The following is a 17,741-nucleotide window of genomic DNA, read 5'->3' as shown; positions in this document are numbered from 1 at the left end:
TATGGCCAACTAATCTTTGACAAAACAGGGAAGAGTATCCAATGGAAAAAATACAGTCTCTTCAGCAAATGGTGCTGGGAAAACTGGACAGTGACATGCAGAAGAATGAAACTGAGCCACTTTATTATACCACACACAAAAATAAATGCAAAATGGGTGAAAGACCTAAATGTGAGACAAGAAACCATCAAAATCCTACAGGAAAACACAGGTGTCAACCTCTTTGACCTTGACTGTAGCGACTTCTTTTTTTTTTTTTTAATTTTTTAATGTTTATTTATTTTTGAGAGAGAAAGAGAGAGAGAGAGAGAGAGAGAGAGACTGATGAATGAACAAAGAAGATGTGATACACACACAACCACACACACACACGCACACACACACACACACACACACACACACAATGGAATATTACTTGGTGATCAAAAAGAATGAAATTTTGCCATGTGGATGTAAACAGAATGTATTACGCTAAACAAAATAAGTCAGTCAGGGAAAGACAAATATCATATGATTTCACTCATAGTAGAATTTAAGAAACAAAACAGATGCACACAGGGGAAAGGAAGGAAAAATAAGATAAAGAGAGAGGGAAGCAAACTATAAGAAAAAATACAGAGAACAAACTGAGGGTTGCTGGAGGAGAGGAGGGTGGGAATATGGGCTAAATGGGTGAAGGGCATCAAGGAGGGCACTTTTTAGGATCCACACTGGGTGTTTTTAAATTAAAAACATTTTTTTAAATATTGATTCATTTTTGAGAGATAAAGACATAGTGCGAGCGGGGCGGGAGCAGAGAGAGAGGGAGACACAGAATCCGAAGCAGGCTCCAGGCTCTGAGCTGTCAGCACAGAGCCCGATGCAGGGCTCAAACTCTCAAGCTGTGACACCATGATCTGAGCTGAAGTTGGACGTCTAACCAACTGAGCCACCCAGACGCCCCTGCACTGGGTGTTATATGTAAGTGATGAATCACTAAATTCTACTCCTGAAAGCAATACTACACTATATGTTAACTAATTTGAATTTAAACAAAAATAAAAATACTATATATAAGAGCAAAAATAAAACAAAATCCCGGGGCGCCTGGGTGGCGCAGTCGGTTAAGCGTCCGACTTCAGCCAGGTCACGATCTCACGGTCCGTGAGTTTGAGCCCCGCGTCAGGCTCTGGGCTGATGGCTCGGAGCCTGGAGCCTGTTTCCGATTCTGTGTCTCCCTCTCTCTGCACCTCCCCTGTTCATGCTCTGTCTCTCTCTGTCCCAAAAATAAATAAAAAACGTTGAAAAAAATTAAAAAAAAAAAATAAATAAAATAAAACAAAATCCCTACAATCAATTTAGCAAAATATCTGCAGGTATGTTATGGGAAAAAAAAAATATAAAACTTTGAGCAGTTTATGGAATACCTAAATAAATGGATTATATCACGTTCATGGATAGAAAGATTCAATATTATGAAGATTATAAATATTATAAAGTTTTCCCACATTTATTTATAGATTCTAAACAATTCAAATAAAAATCCTAATAGGACAAGCAAATTCTAAAAATTTATATGAAAGGACAAAGATCCAAGAGCATCTAAACACTTCTGGAGAATTAAGATATGAATCTGGGGATGAAGGGATGGGCAGTTTCTCTATCAAAAGTCAAGACCTATTGAAAGGTAGATAAGTATAGTAGCAATGTAGGCATAGACAAACAGACCAGCAGAAGAGTGTAAATAATCTATAAACAGACTATTGCATATAGAAATTTTATTTATTATAGGGCTGCCATTGCAGATTGGGGGAAAATGAGAAGACATTCAACAAATGATGCTGTGACAAGTGCTTATCCATATGGAAAAAACTGAAATTAAATTTCTTCCTTATCCTACTACAGAGAAATCAATTTTAGGTGATTAAAGATTTAGAAATGATAAGCAAAACTATAAAACTTTTAGAAAAAGATATAGGAGATCTTTAAAAATATGAGTTAGGGAGTAATTTTTTAAAGATGACACAGAAAGTAGAAACTATAAAGGAAATGGTTAATTAAATCAATTATATGCCAAAATTAAGGGTTTCTGTTTATCAAACTGCAACATAAAGAAAGTGAAACTACAAGTCATAAACTGGAGTAAGATATTTGCAACATAGCAATGAAAAATCATCACCAAGAACATACAAACACTTTCACAATCAATATCAGAGGAAGAAACAATTCAACAGAAAATAGAGAAAATATATGAATAGGCATTTTTATCCAAGAGAAAACACAAAAGCCCAATAAACATAAGAAAAGATGATGAACACCATTTGTAATCAAGAAATGATATGCCATTTTCTACCCACCAGAATGAGAATTTGAAAGCTTGAAATACAAGTTTAATGAGGATGTATATATAGTAGGGGAAACTCTTTTATACTGTTAGTATGTGTATAAATTTGTAAAACCACTTAGGAAAATATTTTTGTGTTATTTAGTTGAGTTAAATATGTGCCCACCTAGGTATGTAGTCTAGTCTAGAGAAATTCTTGCATACGTGCAGCAGGAAATATATACAAGGATTGTGTTAGTTACAAAAAGCTGGAAACAACTCATATGTCCATTGACATGGAAAATCTCAAATCTCCATGGATAACTACTATAGACTGTAGCATATTTATACAATGGAATGATTTACAACAGTGAAAATAAATGAACAATAGCTTCATGCATCAACTTGGCTGACTCTAATGAGTATAAGGTATAAAAAGCAAACCACAGAGAAGGATATGTGTAATATGATTCATTTATATAAAGTTCACAAAGTGAAAAACTAAACAATATAGTTGAGAGATACACACATATGTAGCAAAACTAGAAGGAATGGTAAGTGTTTGTTTAGAGTGGTGGTTCTTCTGGGGGCTGGAGCGTGCAGGGCAGTTTAGTCATTGGAGATTGGTCATATTCTGTTTTTTAAGCACACAAGGGTGCTTGAATCATTGCTGGTATTTATACCTGCTAAATATGTTATTTAATAAAAATAATATGTAAAATAGAATACTTTTACATTCTGGGCCACAGAAAGAGAGATGATACATTAAAAACAGCTATCAGGGAAAGATGCAGAGAAAGGGGAATCCTCAACACTGCTGGTGGGAATGCAAACTGGTGCAGACACTGTGGAAAACAGTGTGGAGATTCCTCAAAAATAGAACTACCCTACAATCCAGCTATTGTTCTACTAGGTATTTACCCAAAGGATACAAAAATACTGATTCGAAGGGGCACATGCACCCCGATATGTACAGCAGCATTATGAACAATAGCCAAACTATGGAAAGAGCTCAAGTGTTCATCAACTGATGAATGGATAAAGAAGATATGGTATATATACAATGGAATATTACTTAGCCATAAAAAAGAACAAAATCTTGCCATTTCCAACTCACTGGATGGAGCTAGAGAGTATTATGCTACATGAAATAAATCAGTTAGAGAAAGACTAATACCGTATGATTTCACTCATATGTGGAATTTAAGAAACAAAACAATCTCACAGGGGGAAAAAGAGAGGCAAACCAAGAAACAGACTCTTAACTACAGGGAAAAAACTGATGGTCACCAGAAAGGAGGTGGGGGGAGGAATGGGTGAAATACATGATGGGGATTAAGGAGCGCATTTGTTGTGTTGAGCACTGGGGTGTTGAATGTTAAGTACTGAATCGCTAAAGTGTACCCCTGAAACTAATATTACACTGTATGTTAACTAACTGGAATTTAAATAAAAACTAAAAAAAAAAAAAAGATATTGCTTAATATCTTTTTTGCACATTGTTCAGTCTGTCAAGATATTTTAGGTTACCCTGAGGCCCCTTGCAGGTGGACATGTGTCATATGAGTTTCAAGAAGAAGCTTGAAAAAAAGCTTATGCAGTGCAAAAAGGCATATACAATTGTTATACTGCTGTTAAGGTGATGAAGCTAAAAAAATGATGTTCTTTTTTATAATAGAAAGTATGTTTTATGGAAACGGGGAATATGCTACGTTTTATAGAAACAGTAAAATATTTTACCTTTTCTAGAGCAAACCAGGTCTACTTTCAGATTCTCTTTTAACTCGACTCTCAGACTTTATTTATGTGATGATTAGAACTACTTTCCTTTCCTCCAAATGTCTCTTGATTTCTTAAGATTCCCTGCTTCACCCATAAATTATTTTTATATTCATTATTCTTTGCCTGTGTTTCCTATTTATTTTCAGTTTTTAATTAGATTGTATCCCTAAGAGCTTGGTATCAGAGACACAAAAATTTTCATCAGTTACAAAAATTTTATTCCTCTCAACTTTATTAGACTATTTTACAAACTTAAAAACACTCTTATTTTTTATAACATATCCACTAATGGTTTCTAATAATTTCTTACACTTTTCCTTAAAATTTGAATGTCATTCGTGTTTCTTTTACCACATTAGCCATCTCAAATGACTGAAGAAAAGCAATCAGACATGATGGTTATGTTTCTATTTTCTATTCCCCGTATTTTCTTCATTTACAGATTATGTTTTGTTTCCTCAACTTTTAATACATGAATATTAATTGGTGCTGGAAATCCATCTAGTAATTATTGTCAAAACTTGTTACTCTTCACTTTTTTTTGTTAAAGTGAATATTTCACATAATTATGATCCACATGGTTTTTCTTGGTATTTATTCTCATGGCACTATTTTCCTCAAATTCTATTCCATGATATATCTTACTGTTTAAATTCCTCTCTCTTTCCACAAACTAAAACTTCACTCTTTGCCTTAAAAAAAAAATCATGGCGGCACCTGGGTGGCTCAGTCAGTTAAGGGTCTGACTTTGGTTCAAGTCATGATCTCACAGTTTGAGGGTTCAAGCCCTGCATCGGGCTCTGCACTGACAGTGAGGAGCCTGCTTGGGATTCTCTCTCCCTCTCTCTCTCTCTGTCCTTTCTCTGCTCATGCTCTCTCTCAAAATAAATAAATAAATAAACTTAAAAAAAATATGACTACCTCCTGATATGTTTTCAAAACTCTCTCAACAGCTCTATAAAGTAGATATCATCTTCCTATTTTATAGGAACTGAGGTTTAACAAAATGAATTGATATTTCTAAGTTTAATAAGGCAAATATACCATGTTTGCATATTTGGGTGGTTGAGAATAGGGCTGAGGGTTTAGAAACGCTCTAAATAGTCATATTTTTAGTAAATCTTTAGGCCCTTATTTATTTAGTTACTCTTATATGTTTCATATACCGGGTCCTAGAACCTTTTAAATTAGCATCTGGGGCACCTGGGTGGCTCAGTTGGTTAAGCGTCTGACCTGGGCTCAGGTCATGATCTCACAGTTCATGAGTTTGAGCCCCGTGTCAGACTCTGTGCTGACAGCTCAGAGCCTGGAGCCTGCTTCGGATTCTGTGTCTCCCTCTCTCTCTGCCTCTCCCCCCACTCATGCTCTGTCTCTCTCTGCCTCTTGAAAATAAAGAAATGTAATAAAAATTTTTAAATTAGCATCTAATTGATCTTCTGAAAAAGAGTTTCTTATCGTCTCTCCTTTATGTAGATTTTGGCTTGTAAATCTGACCCTCAGAAGGAACCATTCATTTTCCCCACTACTTCCTGATCATGGTTTGCTGTTGGCATGTTCTCATATTTTGAGGAAAGCCGTTGACCTTGTACATTATCAGGATTCTTGCCTGATCTGACTCTTATTTCATCAAGTGGAAAAAAATATTTATTTGACAAAAAAAGTAAACACATAATGCTTTCTAAGGAGGAAAAACAAATCTCTTATATGGGAGTACTCATTAATCAATTTCAAAGTCAAATAGTTTAATTTGCCAAGGATTCTCTACTAAGATATTTCTCACTGCTGCAGGTGCCCAGAAAGACTGGAGTGAGATCATTCACCTGGGACTCACTTTTGGGATATGTCTACCTATCTCTCACCAGGTTCATGAAAGAACCTCTGAGTGGGAAGGTCACTGGCACTTCTCTTGGATGCCCAGGATATCGCTTGGATGCCTAAGGACATACTTTAAAAATATGTACCCGTGCCACCATTTCTTAGAATCCCCAGTGTGAGAAGGATGCCCGTACACCCGTGCTCCCCACCTCCTCTGGCCCCTACCATACCTGGCTTTCCTGTACTACTAAACAAGTATACACCACCACTGTCCTGCAACTAAGGTGATGTAAAAGACCCAGGAGAAGTCTCAGGTTCAGAGACTAACATCTGGGGCATTAACTAACAGTTCAAAAGCACTATTATTTACATCCCTAACCCAAAGGCCCAGTAATTCATTAGTTGTTACATGAAATGATTTTCCAGGATCATCTAGCTCTTTCACAAAAGCAATTTTGATTTCAGCAATTCCACTATGGTGCGTTTAATCTAAGATACCCAGCTATTATCAGATCATTGCCTGGCTTTTTCCTTTATGTTTCTGATCATGAAAAAGGGGGGAAACCTCATCTTTTCCAAACTTATCGGATCATGAAGTGGGTGTATGTTTAGTTTGTGAATAGAGGAAATGATGCATTAAGACTGAAGGTGAGGGAATCACGTTAATGAGGCAAAATGTGCCTAAGTGTTTTAAAGGCTGGGAAGAACCTGGTGCTAGCTTCTCTTCTTCTTGAGCTTATTTTTAATAATAGCCCATGAATGTCTAGTCCAGCTACTTTTCTCAGGAGTCTTGGCACTTTACAAGCAAACCATAATCCCCATGGAGTGAAGTCCTGCCTTATAAGCATCACCTGCACAGATAATTAAGATCTGTATATGCATCTGGGTCCCAGTGGTATCAAGGGGGAATTTTATAGTTAGATGAAAAATGGGTCCCTAATGAATTTTACTGTAAAATTTCCAAATTGGTAACCAATATGTTATCCCATTTATGCACTGGTTTAAAATAATGAGACCACTGAGTCATGCAAATGTTGATCAATCCCGGTGCTTGCCAAAGTAATTTAAACGCAACCGTGAATTACAAGTTATTGCCAATTACTGACATGCACAAATGAAGGTAGAAAACATTACCTTAAATGATTAAAATTTTATAAGAAACATTAAAATAAGATCTGAATTAATTATGTGCTATGATCAAGAACAACTACGAAGATACAAAGATTTACCTCATTCTGACAGTAGATAATATGAGCACCTTTGAACTTACATGATAAAGCTGTCCCTCTTCCTGACATGCAGTTTGTCACCATGGACAAATTTTCCCCTGGTGCCATAAGACTCCATGAGTGAGAAAAACTCAAAACATTTGAGTAGCGAATATAATCTGTAAAGAGCAGAAAAAAGCCTTCCATCCATCCCTGCCAAGTTCCCAGCCTTAATTTGAAGATTGGAAATAAAATCAACCAGTAAAATTTTATCCCTGGAATTTCTATGACTCCCAAGTGGCTCCTTTTCTTTGAGAATTAAATGCTAGAAGTATGTATATTATGGTCCCAAATAAACTAACCCATATTATCTAAAACTGGCCATCATAATTCCTTTTACATAGCTGTACACAGAAGGAATAGTTTGCTCTATAAAACTGGCATGGAAAATTACAAAATATTGCTTATGTTTATAATCTTTGAAAAGAAGGGAAAATATCATTTTCTGAAACCCAGGTAGAGGACTCATTTTTATCACCTGCCAGAAGAAAAGGCATCTTTCATAAAATTTAGCACCTGCCTACAGAATTCTAAATCTGTGTTTACATGGGTTTAAAAACCCCAGGTAAACTGTTGGGACAGGGTAGAAATCCCCTTAGACAGGATCTAAGGGGGATTAACAAAGCCTGAGCGACACACCTCCTATCTTTGCCATACGTGTGTCAGGTCAACTTCCCTCTGGCTCAGTTAGAAGTCCTCGAACTGCAGTTTATATCACATTCACAGGGGAATGAATCACAACACAGCCTGGTGACCCCAATCCTAGAGTATCTGATTCAGTGGATTTGTGTTGGGGCTCAGAATTTGCATTTCTAACATGTTCCCAGGTGATGCTGATGCCAGGGACCACGCTGGCAACTACCACTCTGGCTTGAATTTTCTAAGAATATTCTTTTTACATAAAAGTACTTCTATATTTAGGCTCCCATGCTTTGGGAGTGCTGTACATATCGAGCAGCCATTTAGACCACTTGTTAAAAAGTGTGGCCACTGTTTGGAAGTCACACAGGCCACCTCTGAAGTCCACTGTGGGGGCAGGTGGGCTATCCTCTCTCATAGGGCTCTGGTGGCTTCGCCCATGGTCCTTGTGTTGTGTTGCTTTTATGTGCACCAGGAAGATTTTGTTTTACTTAACCACTTGTGAGTTGGCTTTGCAATATGTTAAAAAAGTGCCCTTCTGTTTTTAGGGAAGCTGGGAGCCAAGAAACCATGTGGAGGCCTCTCCTAAAACCATATGTGGATGGGGTACACGGAGGCTGGTGTTAGATCAGGGCAGGAGCCGTCAGTCTCCAGAGTCAGCCAAATTCCAGTCAGTTCAAATTCCAACTTGGATACTTCTAGTTGTCAAAGAATTGTGAAGGGAGGGAAGAACATTGACATGATTTATGTTCTTTCTACTTTTGCACTGTGGATGATTCAGTGACTTGGGAATGAAAATCACAGGAGTGGGCAGTAGGAACAACAGATTCATTCAGTTATCTGGGAGCAAGTGGTTGGTGCAGCTCTGCACAAGAACCGGAAGTGCCAGAAGCTAAGGACCACAGCTCTTCTGTATTAATTTAAAGGGCAAGGAGGGAAAGCAAGAATGAATTCCAGATTTTATTTATAATAACTAACCTTTTATGTGCTTACTAATGGCCATTTTACAGAAAGAGAGGGAGAGAGAAAAAAGAGAGACACAGACTAATATTCTACATTGTTATCAAGGGTTTTTTTTTGTACCTTTAGATGAATAGTCAGTTACCCATCAATCAGATGCCTCAAAATCACTATTACATTAAAAAATCCACCTCAACTTACACTCTAATTGGAAAATTTCTAACTGCCATCATTTTTAAGGACAACACGTATCTAAGAAGTCTAGTCCTCCTCTTTCCAATATCGAAGCCAAAAGACCAGTCAACACAAAGGAAGTATTTCCAAAGAAACACAGAACCATTTGATTAATAAACCTGGAGGAAAAAATAGCATAAAACAAATAAAAAAATTTCAAAAGATTTATTCCAAATGAAAACTAAACCAAGCCATAGAAAAAATTATGGATCCATGTTTCCATTTCAAACTATTTCTTAGCTTACTTTGTACATTTTCTTTAGCTCGCTCTTTAGAGAAACTATATATATAAAGCACTGCAATGAGATCTGCCAGTTGGAAGGGTGTAAGCAGGAGAATGAGAGCTAATATGATTCTTGAATCACGTTTGACCAAACCTTCAGGAAACTGAGTCATGCAATGGAAAGAAGGCAAAGCCCATGCTGAGACTGTTTGCTTAATCACATTGAGTCAGCATTCCGATACCACTGTGGGGTCTTTCAGTATTAAGCAATTCTATAAAAAGAGACTGTTCTTACCCTCATCCTTCCGTTTCTTATTGCTGGCCCATCTTCCGCCAATCTCAACACGTACAAATCCATTTTGTATTCCCTTCCTCCACGAATGCTGAATCCAAACCCTTTGGCGCCCTTCTCCATGTCCACAGTGAAATAATCAAAATCCTGTAGAGTTGGTGAGAGAATGGAATAAACAGGTGTTTGATATCAGAGAAGCTTCTGTGGTCAGTCTCTCTGTTCTTCTCCCTTACAGTTAATGTGTCCCAAATGACATGATATTGTGAGAACAAGTAATCTCACTTTGCAATCTAGCAAAATGAGAGACAAAATTCCAAAAGTTCAAGCAGATCTGAATGCAGTTTCCTTGGTCATTAAAAGAACTACTGTGTAGCTTGATTACTTTGGTATCCATGTTTACTTGGCAAACAAAATGACTGCACATAGGTCTGAGCGATACTATCACTCCTTTGTGTTTCCTCATTCACTGCTGTTGGGCACCATAAATAAATGTATCAGAGTCGTGTGCATCTGTGTCTCTGTGTGTACATGTGTGTCTGTGTGTGCACATGTGTGTACATGTATCTCTGTGTGTACACGTGTGTATGTGTGTCTAGATGTGTGTCTCTGTGTATACGTGTGTGTTTGTGTGTGTCTGTGTGTACATGTGTCTGTGTATATGTGTGTGTATGTGTGTGTACATGTGTGTCTCTGTGTACATATGTGTGTCTGTGTGTATCTATATGTATGTGTGTGCACGTGTGTGTCTATATGTGTGTATCTGTGTGTACGTGTGTGTACATGTATGTACATTTGTATCTCTGTGTGTGTACATGTGTCTGTGTGTACATGTGTATTTGTGTGTACACATGTGTCTGTGTGTACATGTGTCTGTGTGTATGTGTGCATGTATGTCTGTGTGTACGTGTATATATGCGTGTCTGTGTGTACATGTCTGTATGTGTGTCTGTGTGTACGTGTGTGTATACGTGTGTGTCTGTGTGTATGTGTGTGTACATGTGTGTCTATGTGTACATGTTTGTACATGTGTGTCAATGTGCCTGTGTTTGTGTCTGTGCGTACATGTGCGTCTCTATGTGTACATGTGTGTCTGTGTGTGTACGTGTGTATCTGTGTGTCTGTCTGTGTGTGTACATGGGTGTCTCTGTGTGTATCTGTGTGTAGGTGTGTGTGTATGTACGTGTGTCAATTATAGGTTTGCCCATTAGGAAAATGAAATTTAATGGGATCCTGGGGGTACCTGGGGCTGCCTGTAGTCTGCCAGAGGGTACTGCCTGGTGTCAGGGGAGTGCTGCCTGTAGTCCAGCAGGGGAGGCTGCCTGTAGTCCAAGGGTGGGGGTTGCTGGTAGTCCCCTCCTGGGGGCTGCCTGTAGTCCAGCGGTGGCTGCCTGTAGTCTGTGAATGGAGGCTGTCGGATGTCTGGTTTCACATCTTGCCTCGCTTTCACTTCCGACCTGTAACTAAATAAATGGACATGGGATTTGTTTTGAGGTCTCAGCATTCTAAGGAGATTAGAATGATCACATGACCTCTAGGCACATGTGGGCCACACTTCCTAGAGGTCCTTTTGCATGTTTAGGAATTTGAGAAAATCATAGATGATAAGCACTATTTTAAAATCTTTGACAAATGCCATATTATCTACTTTTCATTTGGCTCCTTGAGAAATCAAGGTAAACATGATGGCCCAACCAGAACTTTGTGGAAAAGGACTTATGGATATCCCTCTTTGACTTTGGCTATTTACAAACTTGTACAACTGTAGCAAATCTAGGGAGTTAAACTATACATACGAAACTATACATCCCAAAATATCAGTTTGTCTCAACACCAGTAAACCAACTCTCTCAACCACTCTCTCTCGCCCACACACTATTCATTACTTTATGAAAGCACAACCAAAGTAATCTCTAAATACTTTATAAATATATAATTAAAGGCAATATTTTAACCTGCTAGGTTTGGTCTTTTTGAATATCTTACAGAGGTTAAAGGAGTGATAGCAAAGCATAATCATGAGCTGTAAGTCAAGGAGAAAGTCACTGGGTCATTGCTAAGGTAGAAACATATTACATAGTTTTAATACTAGACTATAACTATCAGATTAGTATCAGATGCTATTATCAGATACTCTCATGGCCGTAAGATAAAAGGGAAGGCAAAAATGTGTATGTCCAACGTTTGTCTCTTTCATGTTTCTAGATGTTATACTCACAGTAGCCTTCCACCCCACCCATGGGGGTTACATTTCTAGACCTCAGTGGTTGTCTAAAACTGCAGACAGTCCTGAACCCTATATACACTATGCTTTTTCCTATACCACAAACCTATGAGAAAGTTTAATTTATAAATTAGGCACAGTGAGAGATTAACCCAGCACTGGGCTCAATCTCACAACCGTGAGAACATGACCTAAGCCAAAATCAAGAGTGGGGCGCTTAACCAACTGAGTCACCCAGGAGCCCCACTACTATTTTTAAAAATCACTCACCTGAACAATTGCCATTAGTGCAATCTAATATTTGGTGAGGATACACTAAAAATGTACAGTAATAGATGTATTTATTTGGAGTGTTTGAAAGGATGTTATTTTAATCAACACTTTGAGCAGGTCCCATTTGTTACTTAAATGGGAAGTAAGTGCAGAAATGACACATTCCTCTTGTGAACTGCAGAAGTGACACATTCCTCTTGTGAACTGTAGAATTTAGGCTTTGTTTCCTACCTCGGCAAGTTGTCCACTCACCTACTGGAATTGTGAATGCTGAGAACAGAATTATTTAAATATGCTTCGAATAAGATGCTTAACCACACAAATGAATGAATTAAACAAAAGAACTGAACTGGCTGCCATTCGTTGGCATGTGTTGATTCCTTCCTAGAAACTGTTTGGTAGATTAGATGTCAAGTTGCTTTGAGTTACAACACAAGTCACTTTATTTTCGTGATCTGTGTGGTAGTGGTATGCGATATCCATCATGTGCCCCATTTCCAACCAGATGTGTCACGAGGTATAGCCAAAGAGGGTGAAATGTAAAGTCTCCCCAAAGATTACACAACAGCCTAGAATAGGAACCGTTAAAATGCAACAGCTGTCATCCAAGCCTACCTTCTGGCATTCAGACTGCATTTGAACCAGTGCTGTCTGTCAGGATTTTACATTGAACTGTACATTGAAGAGTCTTTAATGAGGAAAATATACTTAAGTTTTTATGAGTGTTGCTAACTGTTCAGTGAATGATACAGCGGCTTGGGCAAAAACTATGTTGCTTTGTTTCACAAACGAATTTGTGAAATACGTTAAGGAAAACTCAGGATTATTTAAAAAAATACAGCCTCTTTAAAATTCCTTCACTCATGAAAGAAAGTCATCCGTATAACTCTTTGTTGCTATTAATTCCACTATTAAAGAGACTGTAAAGATAAAAACAACAACAACAACAACAACAACAACCAGATTTCTAGTGATAAAATCTAGCAGAATTTTATGGTATGAACAAGTTCCAGAACCAAGAAACAATGCCCATGTGGTACAGTATCTTGTAGTGGGCTTTTGCCTCATGTGGACCTTTTAACAATTCCTTCCAGCTTAAACATCTAGGGTTCAAAGTATGTAAAAAAAGAAGTAAATTTCCAGTGTTTTTCTACTGACTTTGCTGTTTAAAATGCAGTCAAGGGGCACCTGGGTGGCTCAGTTGGTTAAGCATCCAACTTCGGCTCAGGTCATGATCTCACAGCTTATGGGTTTGAACCCCGTGTCAGGCTTTGTGCTGACAGCTCAGAGCCTGGAGCCTGCTTAGGATTCTGTGTTTCCCTCTCTCTCTGCTGCTCCTCCCCTCATGCTTTGTCTCTCTCTCTCTCTCTCTCTTTCTCTCTCTCTCAGAAATAAATAAGCATTAAAAAATTAAAAATAAGTAAATAAAATGCAGTCAAATATTAATTTCCCTTGCTGGGGAAGGTGAGCTCTGCTATTTATACTTAGTTTTGAAATATATTATATAATGGTTCTTTTGTTGTTTCCAATGAATGCTTCTCCTTGAATACTGTTTTGCTTATGTCCATATTAAAACAATTTTGTTTCCAGAGTATATATCAAAAGGTTGTTAAGGGATAGAGACATAAATAGAGGTGTGCAGGGTGTCAGTAGGAAGCCAAAGTGAAAGTAAATAAGACAGGATAAAATATTCAGTCATTTTAATTCATAAAATAAAAATGTGGAAGCAGATCGTCATTTAATTTTATCCCATTTTAACATGGAAACTGGCTCAGTTTGACATGGAGTTAGGTGGGCATTTCTTGTATAGATGAACCACTAGAAAATGCATACGGGGTATTTGGCATAAAAGCTGTCTTGGAGACATCTCTAGCCTCATCTAGAGAAAGACAAAGAGCTCTTGATACCATGACCATGTTTAAATGAAGCTAGGAAAATGATCTGGTATCTGTAGAATTATTAATCTCTTCATTCATATGTAAAAGAGCCACCCACTAACAATCAACAGTTAAGCCAGGAAACCCCAGTGCCAAGGAAGGGCTCTCTGAAAGCAGGCACTTGCCAGGCTTTTAATATGAGTGCAGCAAAGTTCACTGGGAAAATTTGTTGGTGATTTATACAAATTTGAATCAGGTCAATTGGTTAATCCCAGAGTTGGGAAATATTTTATTCCGTGAAGTCAGGACAAAAAGACATTCCAAAGACTGTTGCTTCTCTGGTCAGGGCCAACGAGTTCCAGTTGTGGGCTAGTAGCAGTTGAAGCATGATAGTGGCCTTGCCCAAATGTTATTCTCCCCACTGAATTATAACACGACAGGGATGAGATTACCCACTCTGAAGCCAGAAGCAAGAGCCCATGTCTGGGGGAGTCTGACTCTGGAAAGGTGAGATAGAACTGTGGCTGGGAGATTAATAGACGGAGGCAGAGCCATAAGAGGAGTCTGATGCTGGCCTGGGAATTGCATGTGCTCAGCCCCTTCCTCCTGAGTCCGAAATGAATCCTGGGGGGAAAGCCAGTGTGATCTGTTAAAACAGCTCACGGTGAAAGCAAACACATCAGTGGCTTATTACTGAGATACCCAGGCTTACTCCTCTTACGGGTTGTCAAATTCTTACCCCCCTATCGTTTGCTTTATGGTCTTTAGTCTTTTTTCTTCCGTGGAATATATTAAAACCATAAACAGCTGAGGATAACAGACATTTACTTTTCTGTGAAAGCAAATGGGGGAACTCCTGAGAAGAACAGGGCTTTATGGAAATAGCACCTGTGGCACAGGGAAAATATTTGCTTTGCAACTGCGTGAGTGATGGACATACAGAGTTCTGGGACTTGGAAACTGAGTCTCACTTCATCTTTCCCAACATATGAGGCGGGAGCTAGGAAGCAGATGTTCAGAAAACATTAGAATTATGGAAAAGACCGGTAAGGGTTTTGTACACAGAGATGTTCCTGTGGGTTGTTCTGTTTTTCTCCTTCAAAAGAGGGAAAACAGCATGGGAACATGTCTTCATCTCTTTCCTTTATGGCTCAACCTAACGCAGGCTCCCTGTTACACACAAGTTCATTGTAAGAAGACAATGCTGTTTTTACATGACATCCTTTTTTCTGGAAATTCGAAGTGTCTTATTCATATTAGTTTATGATATGGAATGGAAGAACCTCATTAGATCATGGGTAGGGGGATATAGGCAAAATGCAGTAAAAAATGCTAACGTTTATTACTGCTTACAAGTTTTGCCACACTTCCCTCTCTCCACACCACCATTGTTCTCTGAGCCACCACCTTCATTGATCCAAGGATATCAGCAGCCATCTCTAATTGCTTAATCTACATCCAACCCTCACCAGCTCCCAGTCAGCTCTCTGTGTGGCCCACTGGGCGGCCTTGAAAAGGAAATCCAGTGATGTCAGTCTTCAGCGTAAAACCTTCCAATGACTTGTCATTACACTGAAGCTCAAAATCTTTGATGTGCCTGGTGGTTCATTCGGTTGAGCATCCAACTTCGGCCCGGGTCATGATCTTGTGTTTGTGGGTTCGAGCCCTGAATCGGGCTCTGTGCTGACAGCTCAGAGCCTGGAGCCTGCTTGGATTCTGTGTCTCCTTCTCTCTCTGCCCCTCCCCTGCTTGCTCTCTGTGTCTCTTTATCTCTCAAAAAATAAAATAAAACATTAAAAAAATTTAAAAAAAATCTTTAACATGCTTACAGGCACCAAAGTGGATCCCTATCACTCTCATTGCTACATCTTGAACCATGCTCCCTGACCTCTTCCCTCACTACACTGACCTTATTTATTTCCATGCCTTTCAAGGTTGCATGCTCCCTCCTGCCAAAGGGTCTACATCTATGTTCTTCAGTTTGGAGTCTCTTCAGTGTGGTCTTCATCTAGTTAATCCCTACTGATCATCTACTGATCATCTACCTACTAACTGCTCATCATTTCTTGAGGAAAGGTTCTCTTTTTGGGAAGAACAGACCCCTGTATTTGCTAATAAAACCACATGTGTGACACCCACAGAATCTCTAAATCACAGAAAGGAGCACCTGGCAATTTCTACTTTATGAAACTTTCTCTTCTGTGTCCTGTTGTGTCCTGTCCCAAACTCTCCCTCTCCCCACATCCCTCACCTCTCAGCATCAGAAAAACCAGGGGAAACTTTACCTATTTTCATGTCCTTGCAGCTGAAGTGGCTGAGGAGGAGCTGGTTGGGCAACAGGGCTGTTGGGAGTGGCTGGGCTCGGCTGGGCCAGAGGACTCTGCTGGGCCATGGGGCTCTGCTTCTCTGAGCTGGGTGCCGATGCTGGGCTGCTGAGCTCTGCAAAGGGGAGCCAAAGTGGCAGGTGCAGTCAGGTTGGCATCTGATAAAGGGCAAGAGGTGGCCAGAGGTGGTAACTCTTTGCCTCCTCAGATGACTCAAGGCTTCAGTTTTCTCAGTTTCTGTTAGGCTTTAAGACAGCAGGTTAAACTTATCAATTATCCAATCAAGTTCCAATACCATTCGCAGAATTAGTATTATTTCATGAATTACAAGTGTTGCTGAACAAAGTTAAACAGAGTCTCTTGTCATTTTCCTAGCAGAAAAGATTACAATAAAAAAACCCCTGTTAAGACAATGAAAAAATAATCCAGAGGAGTAAGCTCTAAAACATATTCTATTTTTCCAGTGCTGCCCACTGAGAGAAAACATTTGAGCTGCTACTTTTTGGTTGTAAAGACAAATCCTACCGGTATTCCCAAGTTTGGACAAGGAAGTAACCATAATAGAAATAAATGCTTTTCATAATATTCTCTCTAGCTCCTTGTTGGTTTTATTGCTCAATCACCCCTTGTACTCCATGGTTTTTCAGAAAGAAAAAGAACATTGGACAGAAGAATGTTCATAAAATTGTTCTTTGTTAACACAGCTTCTTGGATTTTCCTGTAATAGCATTACCGTCTCAACTGAAATTATCTGTATACGATGCAATACAAATAAGACAGACATATTTCAGACTGGGGAAAACTGAAAAGCGAGTCAGGTTTTTAGTGAGCAATCTTGCTTAGAGTTCATTTGAATATTTTACACATAATGATGTCTGCAAGTAACAGGTTAAAAACACCACAGTCATTTTCTGTTCTGTTCTTTGTATTTGGTTGGGTGATAAAAGGGAGGTGATCTATTCTTTATTAAGCCATTCTTCCCCTTTCTTGTCTGGCAGCCCAGATTTTGAAAAATTCTTTCCACTTGTGGGCTTTCTCATCTTCAGCACTGTTGACATTTTGGGCAAGACAATTCTTTGCTGTGGGGGGGAGGGGCTGTCCTGTGCATTGTTGGATGGCTGGCGGTATCCTTGCCCGCTACCCACTAGATGCCGGTAGCATTCCCATCCTAATTGTGACAGTCAAAAATGTTGTCAGACCTTGCTGAACATCCCCCAGGGGGACAAAATCACCTCAGTTGAGAACCACTGTTTTATATGGAAAGTCAGGTGACTGTTTAGTGCCTGCTTGCCAGATAGCCCCAAGACGGAATCAGGAGACTGAGGAAAACAGAGGGGACCATGGACTTATCACTCTCCATGTGGTATTCTATACTCCACTCACAGGTGAGCTCTGGGGACTGAAATCTCGAGCATCATTCATGAGTCAGCAGCTACAAACCAGTAATGAACCAGTGTCTGGAAATGGTGACTTTATGGTGAACTGGTTCTTAGATCCTTGTGGCCCTCAAGGGATGGCAATAAGCTGTAAC

General features: G+C 39.0%; 1 protein-coding gene across 12 annotated transcripts in view; it reads right to left on the bottom strand.

The window, feature by feature from the left end:
- MAGI2 (membrane associated guanylate kinase, WW and PDZ domain containing 2) overlaps window positions 1-17,741 on the bottom strand; it is a 1,350,742-nt gene that overhangs the window by 108,964 nt on the left and 1,224,037 nt on the right. For all 12 annotated transcript variants that reach the window (XM_058725276.1, XM_058725278.1, XM_058725277.1 and 9 more), the window contains 3 exons: window positions 16,172-16,325; window positions 10,756-10,975; window positions 9,519-9,662 (listed from right to left, as the gene is read on the bottom strand). In XM_058725276.1, the coding sequence (XP_058581259.1) occupies window positions 9,519-9,662; window positions 10,756-10,975; window positions 16,172-16,325 (518 nt within the window). The remainder of the gene's footprint in view (window positions 1-9,518; window positions 9,663-10,755; window positions 10,976-16,171; window positions 16,326-17,741) is intronic.

This window comes from Neofelis nebulosa, chromosome 4 (genome assembly GCF_028018385.1).
Source record: "Neofelis nebulosa isolate mNeoNeb1 chromosome 4, mNeoNeb1.pri, whole genome shotgun sequence".
NCBI lineage: Eukaryota > Metazoa > Chordata > Mammalia > Carnivora > Felidae > Neofelis > Neofelis nebulosa.
Note: the sequence above shows the minus strand (reverse complement) of the source record. Positions and strands in the feature narration are given on the sequence as shown.